At 41.5% G+C, this 23694-nt stretch overlaps 1 protein-coding gene across 4 annotated transcripts in view; it reads right to left on the bottom strand.

Annotated features, from left to right (window-relative positions):
- CDKAL1 (CDKAL1 threonylcarbamoyladenosine tRNA methylthiotransferase) overlaps window positions 1-23694 on the bottom strand; it is a 229161-nt gene that overhangs the window by 105833 nt on the left and 99634 nt on the right. For all 4 annotated transcript variants that reach the window (XM_082234990.1, XM_082234989.1, XM_082234991.1 and 1 more), the window contains one exon: window positions 19290-19393. In XM_082234990.1, coding sequence (XP_082091116.1) covers window positions 19290-19393 — 104 coding nt within the window. The remainder of the gene's footprint in view (window positions 1-19289; window positions 19394-23694) is intronic.

Raw genomic sequence — 23694 nt, 5'->3', positions numbered from 1 at the left:
CTCTCCCACACACATCTTGCTTCCCACTGATTTGGCAAGCGTATCTTAACCTTTTACCAATGGAAATGAAGGCTTCTTAAGACATGCATCTTAAGAAGGATCTTTTTTCGGAACAAGTACATTTTTGTAGTTGGGATTGCTCTCTGGTATTAAATAGAGATGTGAAGGCCAAGAAAAAAGATCTCCACCCCAAGGCCTGGAATTAATGGAGGAGGAGGAAACACTGGAAAGCTTGGAAGAAATTTTTAAAAACCATTAAATGGTTTTGGGGTTGTTGTTGTTGGGGTTTTTTTTTGGGGGGGGGAATAAGGGAAAAACGTAAACACTTTAAAAAGTGGTTATAAAAAATAAGATTGTTACGGCCCATTCATGCTGGTGTAAACCTCTTCTGTTCAAGCACTGATTGCACTCACTGGTGAAACCTGGTGTCTCAAATTTCAGTGGTGCCCTGTGCGATACCAAAATCAGGTCTCTTGTTGGACTTCATAGTAGATCTACCTCTTGCTGCACTGCTACTGCATTTGACTGGATTGCTAAATAAGTAACACTCTTGGGACTGGATGTTGGGAAAGTAATTTCAAATGGTGCAGAATCTTCAGTTATTTGGTGAAGGAGTGTAATTTAAGAGTCTGCCAAGTTTGTTGTTCTTGCAATATCTGACTCCTCTGACTTGTCTATTAGCCTCCATCTTCTACATTAGGGATGGGAAACCTGTGAACCACCAGATACTCTTGGACTACACTTCCCATCATCCTTCACCACTGGCCATGCTGGCTGAGGCTGATGGGAATTGGAGTCCAACAATATTTGGGGCAAGCACAGGATCCCCATCCATGGATCAGGTGAAATAAATTGATGTTTGAGAATACATGAACCCAATCAAGAAAGAATTTTAACATTATTATTTTGAAATGCATGCAAATATTTCATTGTTTTGAAATCTATGAAGCTCAAAGTAAAAATTCAGGGTGCCCCACAACTGGATCAGGAGAGGGTGGTCAGGAGAAACCCTGGAGCAGAATGCAAGGGAAGGAGGGGGCAGATAATTTCATCAGACATGCAGAAATGCTTGCACTGACAGAGCGATTTGCTTAGCGCTATGCTGAATTCCTCGGAATCAACAGCTAAGGATCTTTATACATCGATTCTGATTAGATAAATACACTTGAATTATGCAAGTATTTCAATGAACCATCATTTGCTGAAGTGGGATGACTAAAGGAGGAATAGCGTAACGTGCCTCAAGGATTGAAATTTTAGTGCAGTGACGGGGAATCTGCAGCCCTCCAGGTACTGCTAGAGTACAATTCCCTTAAGTCCCTGTTAGCATGGCCAGTTGTCAGGAATAATGGGGAGCAGTCCAGCAAAATCTGGAGGGCACCAGGATACTCATCCTTGTTTTAGCAGCTACACACATGGCAAGATACTTGGGGACGCAACAACAGCCTTACAGATGTGTCTCTACATCTCTCTCTCATTCTCTTTCTCTCTCATGTGTTGTTTTCTTCCATGTTGCATGATTTCCTTGTGTTTACGATTTCCTTGTGTCTGGAAAATCTCTTAAAATTAGGTATGTAAAAGAAGTGAATAATTCAAAGTGAGTAGGTAAATAAACAAAATTAGACAAAAGATGTTAAATGTTACTATCTAATTTACAGTATAGGAGCCAGATTCATTCTATATAAATGCCTTCTGATTCTGCCTATTTTTGGGGAAAGACCATTTATCTTCAGATTCAATACATACACAGGTGAGTCATACTAAGTTATGTTCTGAAGGAAAATGGGAGATGAGTAGAAGTGAAAAGAAAGCAGTTTAAGGTTATTTATTTAATTGATTTTTATTCCACTTTCTAAGAGAATCTTTCCACAAAGCAGCAAACACAGGATATTGTAACAATACAAAACCCAGTTTAAAATCCCCCCCCAACTTTAAAATTAGCCAGCACACAAAAACAACAGTCTGCCTGGCACAATCTTAAAAGGACAATATAAACCGAATAAAACTGTCTCACCGTGGAAGCAGCTGACTTAAAATTAGGGCCACTGACAGGTACTGGTGGGATCAAGCATATTGCCATCCTGGGCTCAGAGCCAGACCCTTGAGCATTTTTAAAGAAGGGAGCTTACAGCCTCTTTAGAAAGAAAGTTATCACGCAATATGTAAAAGCACCATTGAAAGCTGTTGCTTTCTGAGATGCGAGCTTGCTTCTAATCTTTCACCTGTTTTTGCCTGATGAGTGATGTTGGAGCTGATTGATATGTACAGTGGTACCTTGGGTTAATAACTTAATTCATTCCAGAAGTCCGTTCTTAACCTGAAATTGTTCTTAACCTGAAGCACCACTTTAGCTAATGGGGCCTCCCTCTGCCACTGCGTGCTTTCTGTTCTCATCTTTCTGTTCATCAGCCCGGAAGGGTTGAGCACCATGAGAGAGGCAGGAACATCTCCTTCTTTTTAAATCTAAGGGCTTATCCACACTTAAATTTTGCCCTGTTCTTTCCAGGTCTGTGCTGTAAATCTCCACCTCTGAGTATGTTCCGGGGGAGGGGTGGCTTTCCCTGCTAAAACCTGCTCTTTTAGGCCAGAAGGTTTGAGGCCTAATTCTCCAACTGTCACTCCTCATTGGAGTGACACTCCTCCTACTGTCACTTCCTTATTGAGAATGCCTGCCAGAAGGAGAAAACGAGGTGCAAAGAGCCAGAAGAGCATTATCGGGACTCAAAATTCCTCTAAAACAAAGAATCGGCAGAGAGCCAATGCCATCTTCCCTGGCTCAGAAACAGAGCGGGTTGAGGAAGCCGAGAAAACGGAGCAAATAGAACAAACAGTGAGTGACAACGTTAGGGGAACCTCACACCCCCCTTAAGGAGGATGACAATGACCCGACCCCCCTCCTCCCAGAAAAAGCTAATCTGTCCAAGAGGGCAAGAGCAGGAGCAGGAGGGATTCCTCCCACTCCTAACGCTGACCCACCCATGCCTCTAGAACAAGATATCAGAGGAGCCTGCTTTCAACCGATTCCGGATACGCTCCCCTACCAAGAGATTTGCATGTTGTCTGCAGAAACTATGGTTCTGGTTCTCCAAAGACTGAATGAAATCCTCACCAAAATAGTTAACATTGAGAAACAATTGGATACTAGTTCCTCCCCTTTAAATGCCCAAGGGCTTAAAAGGATGATAAGAAATGACCTTGTTAACAACTCACCAACTCAAATTATGGATGAAGTGAGGTCCTGTCAAGTCCTACAAACGAACCAGATAATGCTTGAGATTCACCGATACACTCATAGATGGATGAACCACAGACAAATTACTATGTCCTTGTCTCAGCTCCTGAATTACCATTACTGAAATGTAGATCTAGAAAATTTCCACTTCCTGCCTACCTTGAGAAACACCACGCGCCTATTTATGACCTTTAGGTCATCAGCCCTCCCATCTCGACTCATGGAGATAAAGGATACTCTATGGTGGTTCCATTCTCTCAGCCCAGTGAGGGTATTTAAGGATGAAACAAGGGGGCAATTGGTCCCTTGCATAGAGTCAAAGCTAATGCGGATAAGGGAAACCAAGCTCAACAGTAGAAACACTAATTGCCTGAAGGACGAAAAGAACGCTGTAAGCCTAGAATTACAAGACCTGAAGAAGAGGCTAATGAGTATAAAGACTGAGATTTCTACCCAAAATATAAGGTCAATAGAGCCTAGAGCACAATATTTAAAGACGGCCAACAGCTCTTTATCCCATAGAAAGACATCAGTGCAACTCCCTGTTCCCTTTTCAAATGACACCGAATTAGATGAGGAATTTGGCGCCTCCGACATTTCTATGGCAACAACACCTAAAGAACTCTATGTTGCTGACAATCTAGAGATATCCAGCACCAAATCTACATCTGGACCTTTGCCTAATGTTCCAAAAACTTATCAGAATGATCAGCCTTCTCTACTGTACTCCTGGCGAGACAGGATGGACAGATCTTCCGTATTCGAAGCTGGCTCTTTGTTAGCCAGTGATCCACATTTTATAGCACATACCTCATTAATACTCCCACAGCCACAGATAGAACCAACAATCCTCCAATCAACCCAGGAGGGAGAGGGAGATTGACAGTTAACGAAACACCATAGGACTGTCCTCCCCGCTTGGGGTGCGGTTGGTTGGGTTTTATCTTCTAGGGATACTTACCCTATCAAACCTCCACCTCTTCCCCATACCATTTTGACCCAGGAGTCCTGGCCCAAGGATGATTTGTTATTGAGGGGATGTTACCCATCTATTGGGGAGGCTAGTATGGGATCTGGGATTTCCACTATTGAAGGGCTAGGGAGGAATGGCAGTGGGGCTAGAAATCTCTATCAGTGAAGGGTTTCGAGATGCAGTGATCCTCGAACCCCTTCCAATCTACGCCCCATCCCAAGGGATGAGGGTAGGGAGAGCAAGGATTACCCACCTCCGTCATTACTGCTGTGCAATGCCAGGTCCATAGGCAACAAAACCGCCACCATGCATGACTTTTTTTGTCTCACAGGGGATTGACCTGGCTTGCGTGATGGAGACCTGGGTACGGGAAGGCGAAGTAGTCTCCCTACATGAGATAACACCACCAGGTTTCTCTGTCCTCCATCAATCGCGGACTGTGGGTCGGGGGGAGGAGTAGCGTTGTTAATCCGGGAGGATTGCTCTTTCAGAGCTCTGCCATCACCGGCGATCTCCGGCATTGAATGTGTTGGTCTCGTGTGGGGCACCAAGGAGATCTTGGCTGTCTCGCTGGTGTACCGGCCACCCAGCACACCGGCAGCCACCCTGTCAGACCTGCTGGAGGTGGTGGCGGGCTGGGCCTTGGAGTTCCCAAACCTACTGGTTTTGGGATACTTCAACGTCCATGCCGATGCTGCTCCCTCCTCACAGGCTCTGGACCTAGTGACTTCCATGGCAACACTAGGGCTCTCCCAGTTTGTTTTGGGCCCCACTCATCAAGCAGGCCACACGCTGGATCTGATCTTTGGGGCTGGCATAGATGTGATCATGCTCCCCCCTGTGGAAGTGCCATGGTCTGATCACTACGCTCTGAAAGCCAAGATTGACTTCCCGCTCCTCCCCTGCTCGGGTGGCGAACCTATTTGGGCTCGTCCGTGAAAACTGATGGATCCTGATAGATTCCGACAAGCCTTGCGGAACCCTGCTCCTCCTGGCGACTCATTAGATGACCTTGTTGAGGACTGGAATAACCGGCTCTTGGCAGCCATTGATGAGATCGCGCCTAAGCGCCCTCTGTGACCCTGTCGAAACCGGGCCCCTTGGTTTACTGAGGAGCTCCGGAAAATGAAGCGGGATCTCAGACGGCTAGAGTGAGTATGGCGATGGACTCGTGACGGAGCCTCAAGAACATCCTACAGGACGCTTATGAAAGCCTATGAGATGGCTATGAAAGCTGCTAAGAAATCTTACTTTGCAGCTTCCATTGCAACCGCTAGCTCTCGTCCAGCACAACTTTTTAGAATAATTAGATGAATAACATCCTTAGGAGGACAACCAAATTTAAGCACAAATTCGACCCACAGCTGTGAGGCATTCGCGAGCTTTTTTGCGGAGAAAGTCCTGTTGCTCCGCTGTGACCTCCCTGCCAATTTAGATACAGTGACTGAACTGGAGGCCCCTCGACTGACTTCAGGTCCAGTGTTGGACCATTTCGATCGAATACTCCCTGCTGATGTGGATAGATTCCTCCAAGTTGGTAGGCCCACCACCTGCCTCCTTGATCCGTGCCCGTCTGGCTGATTAGGGAGTGTCCAGATGTTGCGCGGACCCCCCTGGTTGAAATTATCAATTTGTTCCTTGACACGGGGACATTCCCAGGGGAACTGAAGGAAGCAGTGGTATGTCCACTCTTAAAGAAAACTTCATTAGATCCCTTTGACCTATCCAATTACTGCCCAGTTAAAGCCCTTCACGGCCTAGGACCCTCGTACCTACGGGACCGCCTCTCCCGGTATGCCCCACGGAGAGCCTCAAGGTCCATAAATAGCAACACCCTAGTGGTCCCGGGCCCTAAGGAAGTTAGACTGGCTTCAACCAGAGCCAGGGCCTTTTCAACTCTGGCTCCGGTCTGGTGGAACACTCTGCCTCATGAGACCAGGGCCCTGCAGGATCTGATTTCTTTCCGCAGGGCCTGTAAGACAGAGTTGTTCCGCCTGACCTTTGGCTTGGAGCCAATTTGATTCCCTCCCTCTCTTTCTTTTTTCTTTTCCTTCTCCTCCTGCGATGAGGCTACATTTTAATATTTTAATGTTTCAATATTTTAATGTTGTATTTTTAATGTTGTTTTTAAGTTGTAATCATTTAACTTGTTTTTATTATTGCTTGTAAGCCGCTCTGAGCCCGGCCTTGGCTGGGGAGGGCGGGGTATAAATAAATATTATTATTATTATCCTGAAGAAAAGTTCTTAAACTGAGGTACTATTTCTGGGTTAGCGGAGTCTGTAACCTGAAGCATCTGTAACCCGAGGTACCACAGTACTAGAGATAATGTTAAATTTATACAAGCCCAAGGGGAGATCCCAAAACGGCTTCAAAATGGCCTTGTACGTCCTGATTTCAGTTACAAGCCATTTTTCAGTCTTCTTTGGTATTTCTATCACTTCACATTTTACCTCTAGATTCAAACCAGAAGTGGCTTGCTGGTTGGGACAGAGCTGCTTCCTGGCAGGTGGCTTCCGTACTAGGAAGAGGAGGTAACAGGTGGTGCAGAGGTCAGTCCAGTGCTCCTGACAGTATGTTTGCTCCACAACAACTTCCCTGCTGCCTTTCCTTCCTGGTAAGCAATGCTTACCAGTAAATTATTTTTAAAACCATTTGCATCCCGTGCTATGGTTACAACAATATGCTTTAAAAAATCTGTTGAAAATGTTGTAGTTGACCCAGACATAAACTTGAGACTTTTAGAAGTGTTAAAATTCTAGGTGCTTAATAGTGCAGCTGTCGAAAGAAACAACATTTTTGGCAGGAAGTGACTCTACAAAGGCAAACGTGCAGCACATTATCTTGAACAAAGCATTTACAAGAGTTGCTTGATCCAGTGTTTCAGGGCTGTGCCTTTAAAAGTTAAACAGAAAGGAAATTTCTACCAGTTGCAGTTTGTCGACAATGCTGGGGAATAACATACATAGTGAAATTCTCAATTTAATGCAACTTTTAAAGGTACAGGAAAACCCCTCTGGGTCTAGATCTGGCAGCCCTAGCTGTTCTCACAGCCTCGATTAAGAACTGAAGTGCTATTCAAAGACAATTTGGATTAGGCCTAGGAAACAGGAATTAATGAGAAAATAGCAGATGGTATTGCAGTACCTCTTACTTCATCTATGCAACCTTGAGCAGTTTCTATACACGTGAAAGCTCAAGGGCCCCACCTGGTAACAGGATAATGATCCTAAATGTGCACTTGTACTCCATTACTATGCACAGTGATTAGAAGCATCACTCCTTTTTATTTCCATGCACCTCTACAGTTCTCCAGCATTTAACTGTGACTACATGACACTCTCTCTGCTTCTAAAACAAGGCACATGCTAGAGAAGAAAAAAGACAACAGCAGGCAAATTATTTATCACTCGAAAGGTGCCAAGTGAGCTTAATAAAGGTGACATCATCCTCTTTTTGCCAATGACAATGGGCCTAACAAGAGTATATAATCAACAAACCACATAGCCAGACTAGCAGTGGCAGGTGCAATCCCCCTTTTTTCTAGAAGTAAGTCAACATTCGCTTCCAGCACAAAACTATTCCTTTTATTACAATGTTAAGCAGAAGTTGGCTTCCAGAAGGCACTGCAGCTGCTGCTGCCACTTCTGCAGATGCTTTCATTAATTTTATCAAGGACATACTGAAATAAGTGCTTATTCAGCACAATGGCTGCTTGGAAGCAGCTGGAGGCATAAAACAAAGTATTTGGAAGGAGCTACAACTAAACCCAACATGTAGATTAAAAGAAATTAAAGGGTAAAAATTGAAATGTATTTAAGGATGTAACCTAAATCCAAGAAAAGCAAGAAAATTCAAGGTTACAGCAAAAATGTTTTCTGCCAGAAGAGTGCTCAGGGGTGGGAGTGGGCTTCCCTCTTTTTCTTGCTAAACCTAAACCTAGTTCATTATCATGCAAAAGAATACAGTCATTAAGTTCTGCATGCATTGAGATTGTTCTCAGACAATAGGGTCCCAGTAGTTATAAATGTGCAATCACCAGCTGAGATACAGAGCCTCCTCTTAAAACCTTTGTTGCCTCCCCTGTCCTATTATTGCCACACTTTTGTTTTTGTTTTTTGACATGTTGCAAAATTTTGAACATTTTCTCCAACTGTATCACTTCCACAGAGTATTTTGCAGGGCAAACTGTTTGTAGAACACACACATTTTATTCATCCTTATTCAACTCCCCCAAATAAGAACTCTCTAACACTAATACAGTGGTACCTTGCAAGACGAATGCCTCGCAAGACGGAAAACTCGCAAGACGAAAGGGTTTTTTGTTGTTTTGAGCTGCTTCGCAAGACGATTTTCCCTATGGGCTTGCTTCGCAAGACGGAAACGTTTTGCAAGTTTGTTTCCTTTTTCTTAACACCGTTAATACAGTTGTGACTTGACTTCGAGGAGCAACTCATAGCATAGTGTGGTAGCCTTTCTTGAGGTTTTTGAAGACTTTGGTGATTTTTGAAGCTTTTCCAAAACTTTTCCGACACCGTGCTTCGCAAGACAAAAAAAATCGCAAGACGACAAAACTCGCGGAACGAATTAATTTCGTCTTGCGAGGCACCACTGTACAACACCAGGCCTGAATTTTTCACTCCCTAATAATACTCAGAGAATTCCACATGACTAAATATCATAGGAAATTCAATGGGGTTGGGGATTCGGTCTTGCCTCTTAATTTCCCTGTTTGGAGGCTTTTCTTCTGCTACTGCTATAAGAACCTTCAGGTACAAGAACCTTCTATGTACCTGGGTGGAGCTGGAGCTGTCACCATGGCAGGAAAACCTAAGCAATGCTCCCCTCTGCCTGCAGAGAACACACAGACACAACATCCTAACTTCCTCATGTAATCAACAGTGTGTGTGTGTTTCAGGATTTGTACTCTTGCGGGGGTATCCAACTAACCTCCTGTCAGTGCAAGGATTTCCATTTGTACATTACAACTTTCTCTCCATCCAGAAACCCAGAGAACAGATTTAGGGGGCGCACACAAGGAGACGCGGGGAAATTATGGTACATTGCTGAAGTACAATCCTTGCTGTGATGGAACAAAGTTAGTTGCCAACTGCCCTTAGTCATTAAAGTCCTAATATAATTTTATCTTATCCTTACTATGTGTTTTATATAAAATACGAAAACAGATTTCCAGATTTCATTCTCTATTACTCCCACTGTTTTGAAAAATTTAAGTGCCCAAATTATAATCCCCAAAAGCTACATAGCTTCAGCACTACTACTAAGATAGATGTATAATTCACATGGATTAGCTTCATAGAAAACACTACCATGCTAACTTGGAAGCCAACTTCAACATAGATGAATTTTCTTGTTGGTCTTTCTTTATTTCAAGTATCTGAATGTGTATGTAGCAGGTTAAGATTTTCTTTCCTATATGTTGCATTTACTGTACCCTGAGAACCTTTAGGTTCTATGGAATGAAGGGCAATCTGAAATTCCAATTTAAAAATAGTGTAAGTCTGCCTGATCTTTTTTGCATCTCTTATCTGGAAGCAGGTTAAGTGACTTTTCACACTGCCATGTTTTATTGCTGCCAGAATCATCTCCACATTCACATTGACCAAAACACAAAAAAGTGCAATATAGGAGCCAGTTAACTGAGGAATCTCTGCCACATTCACTTTTGAGGATGCAACTCCCTTACAGGCCTCAGCAAGCTGTGATTTAGTGCTAAAAGCCACAGGGACTGCCATGATGCATGCAAAACAATAAAACTATGGGTGCACTTGCAGACTTGTCTCACAAATTCATACTGCTAGATTTTGGTTCAGAAAAATATCCACCAGTTTAGTAGTAGTATTTTGATCCTGGATACAAATAACAATGGGGTATTAGTTTCCAGTTTTCTAGAACTGAATTCCTATTTTGTGACAAGGGGTTGTAATCTTAATAGCATTGCACAGCTGACACAAAGGCTTCCATCAGTGGAACATGGACTTCCAACTCAACAATTCTATGAAGGGAAGCAATTTTAAGTGATTTCCCCTCCTGCCCCACCTCCTTTAAATCTGCTCTGAAGGCTCTCCAAACCCTTCAGAACAGATTTCGTCTACAGGGGGCAGGGGAAATGGCTAAAAATTGCTTCTCTCCCCATTATGCTGATGGACACCTTACAGTCAGCTGTGCGATACCACTGGATACAACCCAAATATTTTAGAAAGTATGCATTTCCACCTCCCTCCATTAGTTAATCCAGTGAAAACAGATTTGTGGCTTGAATTAGAATAAGGGTAGGTGAATGTCAAAAAGTTCAAGATCCTACGCACACATGTTTGAGGTGTCTGTTCCTATTCCTTTTGGCCCTAGTGATCTGTTAAACCTAAATACAGCTATCTATAGAATGGTGTAAAATGGCTACATGAGTTTCCAGTCTACAGTCTCTGAATCTATCTTCCCATCCCCACCCCATTTCATTTGATATTTGATGGATATATTAGCATTTGAGCATTATTTCTGATCTTTATTTTTAATAGTTCCTTCCTAGAACAGCTGCCTGGGATGCCAATCTCTTTTTCCTCAGTCTTTTGTAAATATTTGAAATAGCTATTCATTAACAGTTGCACATTTATTCGGCACCGTTGTTCTGCTTGTGAACTGGAATTAGCTTTTATTCTGCCCCCTCCCCCCTCCCAGCTTTGGCTGAGCTGGAGAAAGCCTGCTGCTTAGGTTCAATCTGTCAAGATTCAAATTATGCTCCAGCTGAGACCTAATCAAAGGCGTCTGACCCGGTTTGCAAATAAACCAGAAACAAGAGTGGGTTTATTTATTTTTTTCTCCTTTGGGGCACTTGGTCTGCAAATGAAAGCAAAGCAAAAACAGATTACAAATACAACTTAAATTAAAAGCAGCACAACTTGTACTTTTATACGAACTAAATCCCTCTTTTGGCAATGCTGGAGCACCCCATGAATGTGATATGGATCATAATCTTGTAAAGATCTGGTTTATACAAGACATATTGAAAATAAATATCTACACTTATTTTAACACAAGTGTATGCCATAAAAAGAAGCATAAACGTTCAGCAATCAAGCTTCATTGATACGTATATCAGTGTTTGCCAAATAAATGCATAAATGTAAAAACTCTCTAAAGAGCACATGAAACAGATTTTATGTGTATGCCACATTCATCACACATCACTTTACATTTTCATTTTTATAATCTGATTGTGAAATTTATCTTTCATGAGGATTTTATATCTAATCAATTTTGCAAATTTAACTCCCTTAAAACAGTTACAGGTAGATATTCCCTTAACCAACAGTACTATTGTTACATATTACTACTACTACTACTACTACTACTACTATTTACTTATACCTCGTCCATCTGGCTGGATTTAAATCCTGATTATCCTGCAACATCCATCGCTATCCATTTTTACACTTTTTGAATATGAAATAGCTTTAGAATTGGTGGAAAAAAGTAGAAATGTCCAATATTATGTGGAAGTTAAGCTATACATTATTACTGCCTCTAGGGTTGACAAGTTCCAGGTCCTCAAATACTGGCAATGACTACAAAAGATCAGTTGTACCAATTATGCAAATCAGCTGTGCCAAATTAGCATACCCAGTGTGTACAGGTGCTTTGTCTCTGCTCCACCAGAACACCAGAGGCAGTGAGAGACAGGGCAATTGCTTTCCATCACAGGAGAGAAGAGCTGGTCATCTCCTCCTGCCATGGGTTTTCTTCAAAGAAACAACACATACCAGAGCTGTGTCTTAGTGTCCCTGCTTCTCCAAGCTACTCTTAACAGCACAGGATGTGTGCTTGTATGTGTGTGTGGCTACAAAGTTCATTTTCTTATTAGTCCTGAACTCTTCTATGACTAGATACATAAGAATTAAACATAAAAGTAGCTTGTCCAGTTAAGCAAAGGCTAGACTGTAAGGGATTGGAGGATGCCTGTATAGTATCCTCATAAAAACATTTCTGTACTTGCAATCATATCTGTCACCTAAAAATATGCAATTATTCTTTCTCATTCAAATTACATGTTACAAATTGGTCTAGAATCCAAGGTTCCATTGAGCCAACTGAAATCATAGCTAATCAGAGACCACAGAAGCTACAGCGCTTTGAGCCACAGCTTACATTTTTGAATGCCATGCTGTCCCCACTGTTATCCATGCACAACTAACACTGTGTTTATACCATATATGCTGTGCATGGAAGTCTGTTTAGAAACTGCAGATAATGCAAAACGCAGCAGCAAGAATGTTAACTATGACTGGTTGTATGGAACATATTATGCTGGTCTTGGGACAGCTGAGTGGCAGCTGATCAATTTCTGAGCACAATTCAAAGTGGGGGTTTTTAAATCCCCCCAAAAGCTGAAGGACCGCCTTCTCCCAACATTAACACAGAGGTGGGGGACTTTTTCGGCTGTGGGCAACCTTCAGGGATGACAGAAAAAGTTGGTGGAGTTCCAACTCATATCCACTTCTCTGTCCTCTATCCAGGTCAGCTAGGCAAACACACTGAGGAAAGAAGTGAAGAAAGGCCTGCAGGGGCTGCGGCTGGGGAGAAGGTGCAGCCTATGGACAATCACAAGGGCCAAATAGCGAAGTACGGATGGCCACATTTGGCCATTAGGCCTGAAGTCTCCCACCCCTGAAAAGAGCTTTGTTTTTTGTTTCCATACTGACTTGAGAAACCACCTTACTTGCCTGGCATCATCTTAATAATAGATCCATCATCTTGGATCCCTTCCAGTCGGGATTCAGGCCTCATCACGGGACTGAAACTGCCTTGGTCGCACTGGTTGATGATCTCCGGCGGGCTAGGGACAAAGGTGAGAGCTGTTTCCTAGTTCTGCTGGATCTCTCAGCGGGATTTGATACCATTGACCATAGCATCCTTCTGGACCGTCTTGAGGGGCTGGGAGCTGGGGGTACTGTCATACAGTGGTTCCGCTCCTTCCTCCTGGGCCGTGTTCAGAAAGTGGTGGTGGGGGATGAGTGTTCAGACCCCTGGGCTCTTACTTGTGGGGTGCCTCAGGGTTCTGTCCTCTCTCCCATGCTTTTCAACATCTACATGCAGCCGCTGGGAGAGATCATCAGGGGGTTTGGGTTGGGTGTTCAACAGTATGCGGATGATACCCAGCTCTACCTCTCTTTCAAATCAGAACCAGTGAAGGCGGTGACTGGTGACTGGGAGCGGCCGCCGAGACCATATAACACCGGTCTTGAAAGACCTACATTGGCTTCCAGTACGTTTCCGAGCACAATTCAAAGTGTTGGTGCTGACCTTTAAAGCCCTAAACGGCCTCGGTCCAGTATACCTGAAGGAGCGTCTCCACCTCCATCGTTCTACCCGGACACTGAGGTCCAGCACCGAGGGCCTTCTGGCGGTTCCCTCACTGCGAGAAGCCAAGTTACAGGGAACCAGGCAGAGGGCCTTCTCAGTAGTGGCACCCTCCCTGTGGAACACCCTCCCACCAGATATCAAAGAGAACAACAACTACCAGACTTTTAGAAGACATCTGAAGGCAGCCCTGTTTAGGGAAGCTTTTAATGTTTGATGTATCACAGTATTTTAATATTCTTTTGGAAGCTGCCCAGAGTGGCTGGGGAAACCCAGCCAGATGGGCGGGGTATAAATAAATAAATAAATAAATAAATAATAATAATAATAATAATAATAATTATTATTATTATTATTATTATTATTATTATTATTAATTTATTTCTACCCTGTCCATTTGGCTGGGTTTCCAAGTGTATGCCAGGAGAAGACTTATTTATTTGCTCGGGCCTTTTAATGACTGTGGTTTTTAATGCTGGACTTTAATCCATCTGCTGCTTTTGGGGGGGAAACCTGCCTGATTACATTTTATTTTTGTTTTATTTTGTAAATTGGTCTGAGACTCATGGCTGGAAAGCAGCTAATAAACACTTTCAATAAATAAGAGTCCAGATACAAATGATGAATGCCAACTGTATTTAAGTCAATGGGAATGATCTTTGACTCAAGCAGCATCTTGGGACTTAACAGGTCCCAATGCAGGAAGGCCTGGCCATGGTCTTGCACTGCAGTGGGTTGAACTATATGGCCCATGGGATCCCTTCCAACTCTACAATTCTGTGATTCTATATATGCAGTAGTTGCAGCTCAACTGGATTACTGTAACATACTTTGTGTGGAACTGCCCTGGAAAACCATTTGGAAACTTCAATTGGTGCTGCAAAAAACCTGACTGAGCCAAAGTGTTGGGATCGTGTGTCTCCATTATTGTATGAGCTGCACTGGCTTCCAGTCCATTTCTGGGTGCAATTCATGGTGCTGGTTATTACCATTCCCCTTTCCATCCTGTGCTGCCTGGTAACTTAGATAAAACTCAAGTATTCATGGGGTGAAATCAAGCCCACACAAAAACATGCTGTTATTTTTCAAGGGAAAAAGAAGAATTTCCAGCTCTCCACAAGAAAGCCTGCTTTCTGTCTAAAAAAGGTTTCAGCCACAAACTAAGGTGCCTTCTCAACCCTGTGCCTAAGACTTGCCTTCAGACTATGAAAAGCAAGCAGAAATATCATTTAACAAACAAGCCACTTGCTTACGCAACATTTCTCTGTTGTCTACCATACTGTAAATCCATGGAAACCATCCTATATACAGACATTTACCACAACACAAACAGAAATATTACACAAAATCCAGAAGCAATGTTCAGCCTCTGAGCTGTGCTTCTGGGAAGGTTTTACAAAGTTTAGCTGGTGAGTAATACTTTTTTTAAAAAATGTGATTTTGAAGGTGGCCAATGTTACATAGCATCAAGTAATTTCCCCCCTTTTACTCATCAAACATACTTATGTAGGAATGTATCTTAAAGTTCTTGCCATTTGAAACACAGGTTAATATAAACAAAGTGGTAAAACACTGTCGCCATTGTCAAGAAAACAACAACCCCTACCCTTAATTACATAATTTACGTACACATATTCTCCAGATCTCTCATCAAAATCAAACTTTCCATGAAGATATTTGGCTCAATTTCTTAGAACTCAACGCCCAACCAAAATGAACCTTAAGTATAATGGACCTTTACAGATTGCTTTTGTGGCAGGGAATTCAGTTTCACATGTACTGATGTAATATCTAAAGACGTGGCACCATATAGGCAAGGCCTCTCATATCAGTCGTCCTCACCTGAATGTGGCCTTCTCTCTTTTTTAAAAAATAATTTTTATTACCTGAATGTGGCCTTCTCACCTGTAGTCCTACCCAGAGAACGTTAAACCTATAAATGTCACAGCTGATGAAGCAACAGCTGTCATGCTTCTGCTGTAATCTATAAAGAGTGCCAGAGTAGATTTGATCTTCTTCATCTCTTGTTTCCTCTTCCTCCTCTATCTTTTTGTTACCCATACCCCTCCCTAGCTTTCCTTCATAGTCCCATCATACTGCCACATTTCCTTGTTCCATCTCAATAAAAGGCCACATACAATAATGGAATAGCAACATTTTCAATACAAAACAATGTCTTTCCTCTTCCAATGCAGCTCAGGGAAACACAAAACCCTCATCCCAGGTTGAGAAATGGTGAATGACACAAGGTTCACATAATGAGAAATCTCCACAGTTCTTGTGCAACATTTTACGAGTTATGCCACACTAGCATCATTAAATCATAATAGTACCATCAACTTCATCAAGATTTTGCAGAGGCTTTAGAATCGGAGATATTCTTTGGCAGCAGGATGGATTATGGTCGTCACTTCTGAAAGGCAATGGTTCTCATTTAGCCTATCAAACAGATGAAATTTCTCAGAGACAAAGCTACTGCATTTAAAAGGTAAAGATAACATAGCATTACTAGTGTCTGGGCATAACTGTAACTAATTGCAACCCAGATCCAACAGAGAGGAGGGTGTTCAATACAAGGCAGACAAAATTATCAGTTTTGGCCTTCCTACTCTTGCAGTGCTAATAACCCAATTAATAAACTGTTGAAATAAAAATAAAGGCAAATCACGTAAACGCCTTAAGAATCGTGGGATGGGGATTAAAATCACAGTTTCCTAACTCCTAATAACACTTCATGCAATGCACCTGTACCTGCTTTCAATTTCCCATAGAACACTTTAGTCTGAAGGGTTATAAATGAATAATACCAGGGATAATCCTTGATGAAATCACAAAACAGGCACACTTTCCTATGGACAAATATTATTTAGAACAGTCACTTGCTCTAAGACGGCACTCCAAGGTTGCCAGAACATATTTCAATTATTTATTTACAGGGTTTTCAGCTATAAAATAAGTACCATTTGAAGGTATGCTGGCAAAAGGTGAATTCCACCCTACCTTTCCAACATACTCTTGCATCTGGTGTTTTAAAACACACTAGCATTTGAGCAACCCTAGGAAAGCTAATATTTCTCATGTGTTTTCACACCACAAAGCCACTAAAGAGTACTACACACAAAACTGCCATTATGAAGAAGCTTGCCTGTGGCTGTTATCATTTGCTGAGTCTTGTGGAGATATTCTCCATGCCATCAATAATCAAACAGGAGCAGATTCTGGACTATGCTCATAGTTAATAGAAGTTATTTAATGTCACAATCTAAGGTAGCCTTATTGGTTTATAGTATAGCCTCTGTTAAAAACATAGCTTAATATGCTTGTTTTTGTGTTGCACAGTAGTATTCATGGCTACCTAAATTAATAATAGTCCGAAGTCTGCAAATACATTTGTTTTTCCTGAAGAGCCATTAGGAAGCATTACATGGGATAATGAAAAAGAACAAACCCTAATTCTTCATGCTGTCCTGTGGAGCTTTAAGAAACCAACAGACTGGTATCAAAATATTTATCTTGGCATTAAGTGTTTCTACATTAGCAGACTCAGCAGCCAAGTCCTGAACATTTTTAATACACAAAAGGGAGCAACAAAGCAAATTTTAAGTTAACCATCTTGAGAAGGCATTCCTGTTCAATCTGGTATATCAGAACTTTTGGGGCCAAAAGTATGAGAAAGGGGTTGGAAGAAATAATAGAATAAAATAAGCTACCCAAGTTATCTTAAACCAAGACCTCACATAAAGTAGGGTTGTTTAGTGAGTACATTTTTTAGCCTTCTGCACAAATAACTTCAGAGAATATTACAATAATAGAATCAATTAATAAATAAATTACTTGCTGGGCAGAGCAGTGGTCATCTAGTTATCAAGTGGCTATCAAGTGTGTCACTCACGTCTTGAGTGTATAATGAAAGCATAACGACATTTATTAAATAAGGCACTAAATGATCTTCAGCAAACACTACAGTAAAAAAATATTTTGGATTTAATCAAAAGCAAATACTTGCACTGCCAAGTACAAACAGGCTCCCTCTTTGTTGACCTTCCTTCCATTATGCCGAACAACATGTCACTTAAAGTCTTAAGGGACTTCAACAAAAGACAGTGAAACAATGCCATGATATATAAATTGTTTAATGCTACGCCAGTTAAGAAAAAGGGGGGGAGTCAAAGCTAAAAGAGCCCAACGTTGCTGTATGTCAAAAAAGAAACCCAAAACAAACTTTAAACAATGGTAAAGAATAAGACGGCAGTATTTCAAAGCAAGAGGATAAAGGGTTAGATATACCAAACCTTACATTGTCATCAGGAAGTTCTTAGTAGGAAAAGCTCTATGGGAATGAAAATCAAAACTTTGTAGTTTTCTTTTCTGGTGAAGCAAGTAGCAAAGCCCACACAGAAAAGAGCATGTGATTGAGATCAATAATTGAACCTTTTTCTCCTGGGCCTCTGGCTACTTAAAACAAACCAGACATAGACATAGAATCACAGAGCCGGAAGGAACCCTGAGGATCATCTAGTCCAACCCCCTGAAATGCACGAATATACAGTTGTCCCTTATGGGGTTTGAACCTGCAGCCTTGACGTTATCAGAACCAGGCTCTAACCAACGGAGCTATCTACGGCCTTACTGGAAATTAAACAACCCAAGTATGTAAGAACACCACCTGATGTATTTGCTTTACTAATAAATCTACAACACAATCATACACACACTGACTCAGGAGCCCCATTATGTTCAACGCAGCTTACCACCAGGAAATATGACTACAGATCTGTAAGACTGCACTTCTTAAGTGTCTATAGTATTTTTTCAAGACAGGAGGATGGGGAGAGAACCAGAATGCCCCCCAAGACCTCCTAATAGTCCTACCAGGTCCAGCGGGCACCAGCTGCCACAGCTAATGAATTCAGGTAAATTCTGGATATGTTTATCTAGCAGATGCATGGGGAGGATTGACAGTAGAATGATATGGTAATGCACAGCACTTCAGTACATGTTACCATTCCAGTTTTCATTTCAGCTAGAAAACTACAAGAGAGTGAAGTTTTGTTTTCCCACAAAATCCTATCTTTCGCCTTTGCTGAAACTACAGTGGAGCTGGGAAGACAGAGGTTTAACAGCCCTTCCAAATGCCCTTGACTTGGTTAAGCTGTTGCCACTCAGTAACTAGGCAGCTTAGAACCAGACAACAAAGTGTTGAGAGAGCCTACGGTCAACAGCATAATGAGATTTGAATTTTAACTTCCTTATGCAACTTCTATTGAATTGTTTATTTATTAAATTTCTATACCGCCCTTCACCCAAGGATCACAGGGTAGTTCACAATATAACAATTAACAATGTGACAACATGCTTTACTGGTATAAAAAAGGCTGAACAGTTTCAGATTCCTTCAATAAAAGCCACTGGTTACAGACATGTTACACTTGCGGCTTATATGGAGCAATTCCCATTTTGCCTGGCCTGATGCTGATCATCTTACAGTACTATGGGCTGGTTTTTTTTTTTGTGATTTTGGTATGTTTAGCACAGCCTTTCCAACCCTGATGTTGCTAGATCACAAGTTTCATTATCTCTAACCACTGGCCATGTCTGCTGGGATGATGGGATTTCGTAGCAAATACTACTATATACACACTGATATAAATTTGATAGATCAAACCTGATTGAAGTTTTAGAAAACAAAAGAAAACAAAAAAAGCCTACCTTGAAAGGATTGTTTGGCTCTGTTTACCAGTTCTTCAATAGGATAACTTGCTAGATCTCCTCTGGCATGCTTAGTTTTGCAGTAGGTACATGCATTCAAACACCTAGGGAGGAAGTAGAAAGCATTACTTTATAAATCAGTTCTCCCTAACCCCACAACATATTGTTAAATGCAGTTGTTTAAGCTTCAGCACCACTGCCAGATTGCCTTCTGCTGGCAGTGGTAAAGTCTAAAAGAAGTACTTGAAGAAATACAGAGAGTCTAAAAGAAGTATCTGAAGAAAAATTAGGTGAGCAGGTACCACAACTTTAAAAAATGCACAGCTGAAAAGTCTGCTAGATGAGCACAAAAATAATTTGCAACAGATCTTGATGTTCATTGTACTGAAAATGAACCCATCTCCCCAGTAAGCCATTCTAAAATTTCATTTTCCCCACCCCAGTGAATGGATTTTAATCTGGTTAATAGAAGGCTATTAAAAGTTAAGATGCTCAGTGCTGGTAAGCTTCTTGTTTTAACTCAGGCCAACAGCTGAATAGCAAAGGATATACTTCTCTTGCATTTTCCCCCACTTAAATTCTTTCCTTATACTCCAGTTCCATAAACTTCCATAAATATTATACGAAGCAGAAAACCTACATCAAGAAGGGAAAATAATGTCCATCATGTTTTTAGGGATAGTAAACCTGCTAAAAAGATAATTTGGTAAAGGTACCTGGAGCTAGAAATGGTAAATACGAGGAGTGAACAAGATTATGAAGTAGCATAAATTAAGACAAAAAGATACATAAAACCACAACAGAAAGTAAAATAATGGTTGATTCACATTACAGCGAAGATTACACAGCACCATATTTTCTAGCACCACTTTCCTTTCAACTTTTAAACTGAACTGAATCTGAAGTGATGTGCCTCACAGTTGGAATTCAGAACAACTATGACAGAACAGGGAAAAAGACTTCCCCAAAGTATGGCTCTCATCTGGAGAAGAGAATGAAAACAGACAGTCATAGAGACATTAAAAAAGATAAAGTGCTTTTTGGAGAAGGGTAATCAAAGAGCTCAAATTTTATAAGCCAATTACAGCCCTCAGAGTGCATTTAGATGCCCACTTTATCCATCTCTGCTTGTAGAAACCAATGGTACGCAACAGATAAGAAATTGGTTCATTTCTAATCCAACTGGAAGTAATATGCAATTACACAACTGAATTTGTGTCAGGGCCTGGGGCCTAATACTTCACTTACTGCCGCAGGCTTAAACAAGTCATGCGATATACAGCACCCCAGAGTAATGCTGTGTTCCTGGTATAGCAGTGCAACTAATGCATCACTGCTGACGCAAAGAGAAAAGCCATCCATCAAGGGTCTCTGGAAGATTGCACCCTCTCCCTCCTAGGCAGACTGTCACAGCAAGGGGAAGTCTAGCTTAGCTAAAGTCATCAGCTTGAGAATGAACAGCTTGAGGGAGCAAGTTCATCTCTTTTTGCTGGAAAGAACTCTGCTCTGACTGGGGCCCAAGAAACACCAGCGAAAGAAGATGCATTTGGCTCCCACTGGATGCAAGTATCTTTTAACGTTTTGTTCTGACATTATCCAACTGATGAGTTCCATTCCCTCCACTCACCTTCTGCAATGGCTCATACTTTTTAGAACATAAGCCTGAGGTCAGGGCTGATTGTTTCAATTTATGTATAGCATCTATGTAACACAGACACTAACTAAACTAAACACTAATACCAATCCTTAGCTTGCCTTCCTCATGGACTCATTATTTTACAAGATTTTCCTTCTTAGTATTCACTAAGCCCAACAATGATTAATGCAAAGAACCTCTGGTGGACTGAGGAGACCATAGCTCAGCCTGCTTCCTGAGAGTAAAAAGGCAGAGTTTATTGCAGGCTTTGTGCTCTCACCTTTCAAGTTGTAGCATTCAATGGCACATTCCCCTACATCTCTAGCCTTTGCTATCTTTTGCCTCAGACAGGAAGGGCAGTTAAGTATCAGGAGGAGCCCCAGAAGAAAAAGGAAGGGCTGCCTTATGCATAGTCAGATCATGGACCTATTAAGTTCAGTGCTGACTAGCAGCAGCTCTCCAGCGTTTCAGAAAGTTTTTGTCTTTTCTAGTACTAGCTGGAGATGCCATAGATTGAAGCTGGAATTTTTCGTATGCAGAGCATGCACTCCATCATGGCAGGTTCAGAGGTGGCAAACACTATGAAGAGTAGATTAGTGATTATGCCAAGGAAACATCTCATGGTAGCTCTCTGGATATCAGTTCTACTTGGATAAGAAAAACACTAGTCCCTCGTGCATGTGTATGCACATGAACCGTGTAAGTAAAATATATATTTCACATATAATGTTAACAAGCTGCTGATAGTTTTACTGTGGCTTATTGAGGTTGCCATTTTTTGTTTTTGGTACCAGGAAGCTTTTTCTTACCATAGTTTTGTAATATCAAGGGATGATATATTGATATTATTGTATAAGACTGAATTTCATTATTATTTTTTGTAGGTTGCCATCAGGAATCAGCTTAAGAACAGTGCTTGAAATCATCCAGGAGACAGGTGCATTTTGTGACTGGGAATTGTCTGATTGCAGACAATTTGAAAAGTCTTGGTGCCACGTATGGCAACTGAGATTCAAGATTAAAATTGCTGCTGCTGGCACAGAGGGTGCAGGAGGATAAATGCCTCCCTGCCCAACTCCAAAGTAAGATCATTAGCTGCTGCCTTCCGTGCTGTTTTGCCTTGTTTCACCTCTCCAAAATGCTAGCTCGCTGATTGCTGCCTTCCATGTTTCACTTTGCCTCCCCTCCCTACCCCAAACAGGTAAGTTCAAATCTAGTACTATACTTTACATAACATATCTATTTCACACACATACACTAGTATACAGTGGTACTTCGGGTTACATACGCTTCAGGTTACATACGCTTCAGGTTACAGACTCCACTAACCCAGAAATAGTGCTTCGGGTTAAGAACTTTGCTTCAGGATGAGAACAGAAATTGTGCTCCGGTGGCGCAGCGGCAGCAGGAGGTCCCATTAGCTAAAGTGGTGCTTCAGGTTCAGAACAGTTTCAGGTTAAGTACGGACCTCTGGAACGAATTAAGTACTTAACCCGAGGTACCACTGTATATAAATATTAAATATGCAAATGACCTATGGTTTTAGCCACAATTGCAGAGGCTGAGTCCTATTTATGCTTGTGGTGTCCAATTAAAAATATGATATTAACAATGCTTCACTGATGTGAATTGTGTATTAGTTCATACATTTCAGAAAAATAAATAGAAAGTGCTGCTGCACTTGGAAAATAGCAACTAGCCATCCTGTTTTTGCGCCCGTAACCTAGGTTCCAGGATTCATGTAGTGAATAGCTTTCTATCCAAGTTTCTAACACTACTTAAGAAGTGCACAAATCTAATAATTTTGTAAAGTTTTAATACAGCAAGCGAGTGTATTAAAGAAAAGCAAAACATAATTAAAGTAAGTAAAGAAATACAAGGATTTGGAAGATGACAGGCTACACAAATGTCTCTCAGGAGCTTGAGTCCTTGCTTCAGAAGCTGATGGGGAAGAGAATGAAGGCATTTATTGCAAACATATAAAAAAGAAAGGTGGTGATGAAGGCTGTCTTTATGCAGAACAGATGGACTAATTGACATTTCAAAAGCAAACTTCAGCTCAGACCAATGGGGAAAAACTAAAGACCACACAGATGTGATACTATCAGCAATCCTCTCAAGACAGCAATCTGGGAACTGCAACTGTTACTCAGAAGCAAAAATATGGCAAAAGGGACCGCTTTGGCTGCCTAAAACAAACGGCTGATGCAATTTCTGTTTTGTGGCTCAAAATTATTATTGACTAGTAGTACAACAACTGTGAAGTAGCATAGCACAGAGGACTGGACATGGACCAGAGGGGCTAAAGCCCCAACTCATTAGCATACTTCAAATTTGTACCTCTGGTTCACTGTCCCGTGTGTAAAGAATAAATTTTTATGATAGCTTGGATGCTGTGATGACAATGTATCTTAGAGAGACAGAGCTGGCTGAAAAAGAATGATATATTTGTATTTAAAGAGAATTATGTATCTTAGAAGTATTACTTAATCTGTTTAGGGCTCAAGCTACACAATGTGATATAAAAGATGCTTTACAATTCATAAAAGCACCAAACATTCCTTAAAAGCTCTAAGTGACATTTATGATGAAGACACTTGACCTTATTCTAAGACATCAGGAGCTGTTTCCAGAGTGGAGCAACCCTTGAAAATATAAGAACAAATCTGAGGGTATTTAGACTCTCCAAATTAATTTTTTTGTGACTTGGGAGATTTACTGCAATAGCCCAGGTCTAATTAAGGCTGTGCCAGGACTTAAGAGCTTAGG

The sequence above is a fragment of the Podarcis vaucheri genome (genome assembly GCF_965113315.1).
Source record: "Podarcis vaucheri genome assembly, chromosome: 8".
NCBI classification, from domain to species: domain Eukaryota; kingdom Metazoa; phylum Chordata; class Lepidosauria; order Squamata; family Lacertidae; genus Podarcis; species Podarcis vaucheri.
Note: the sequence above shows the minus strand (reverse complement) of the source record. Positions and strands in the feature narration are given on the sequence as shown.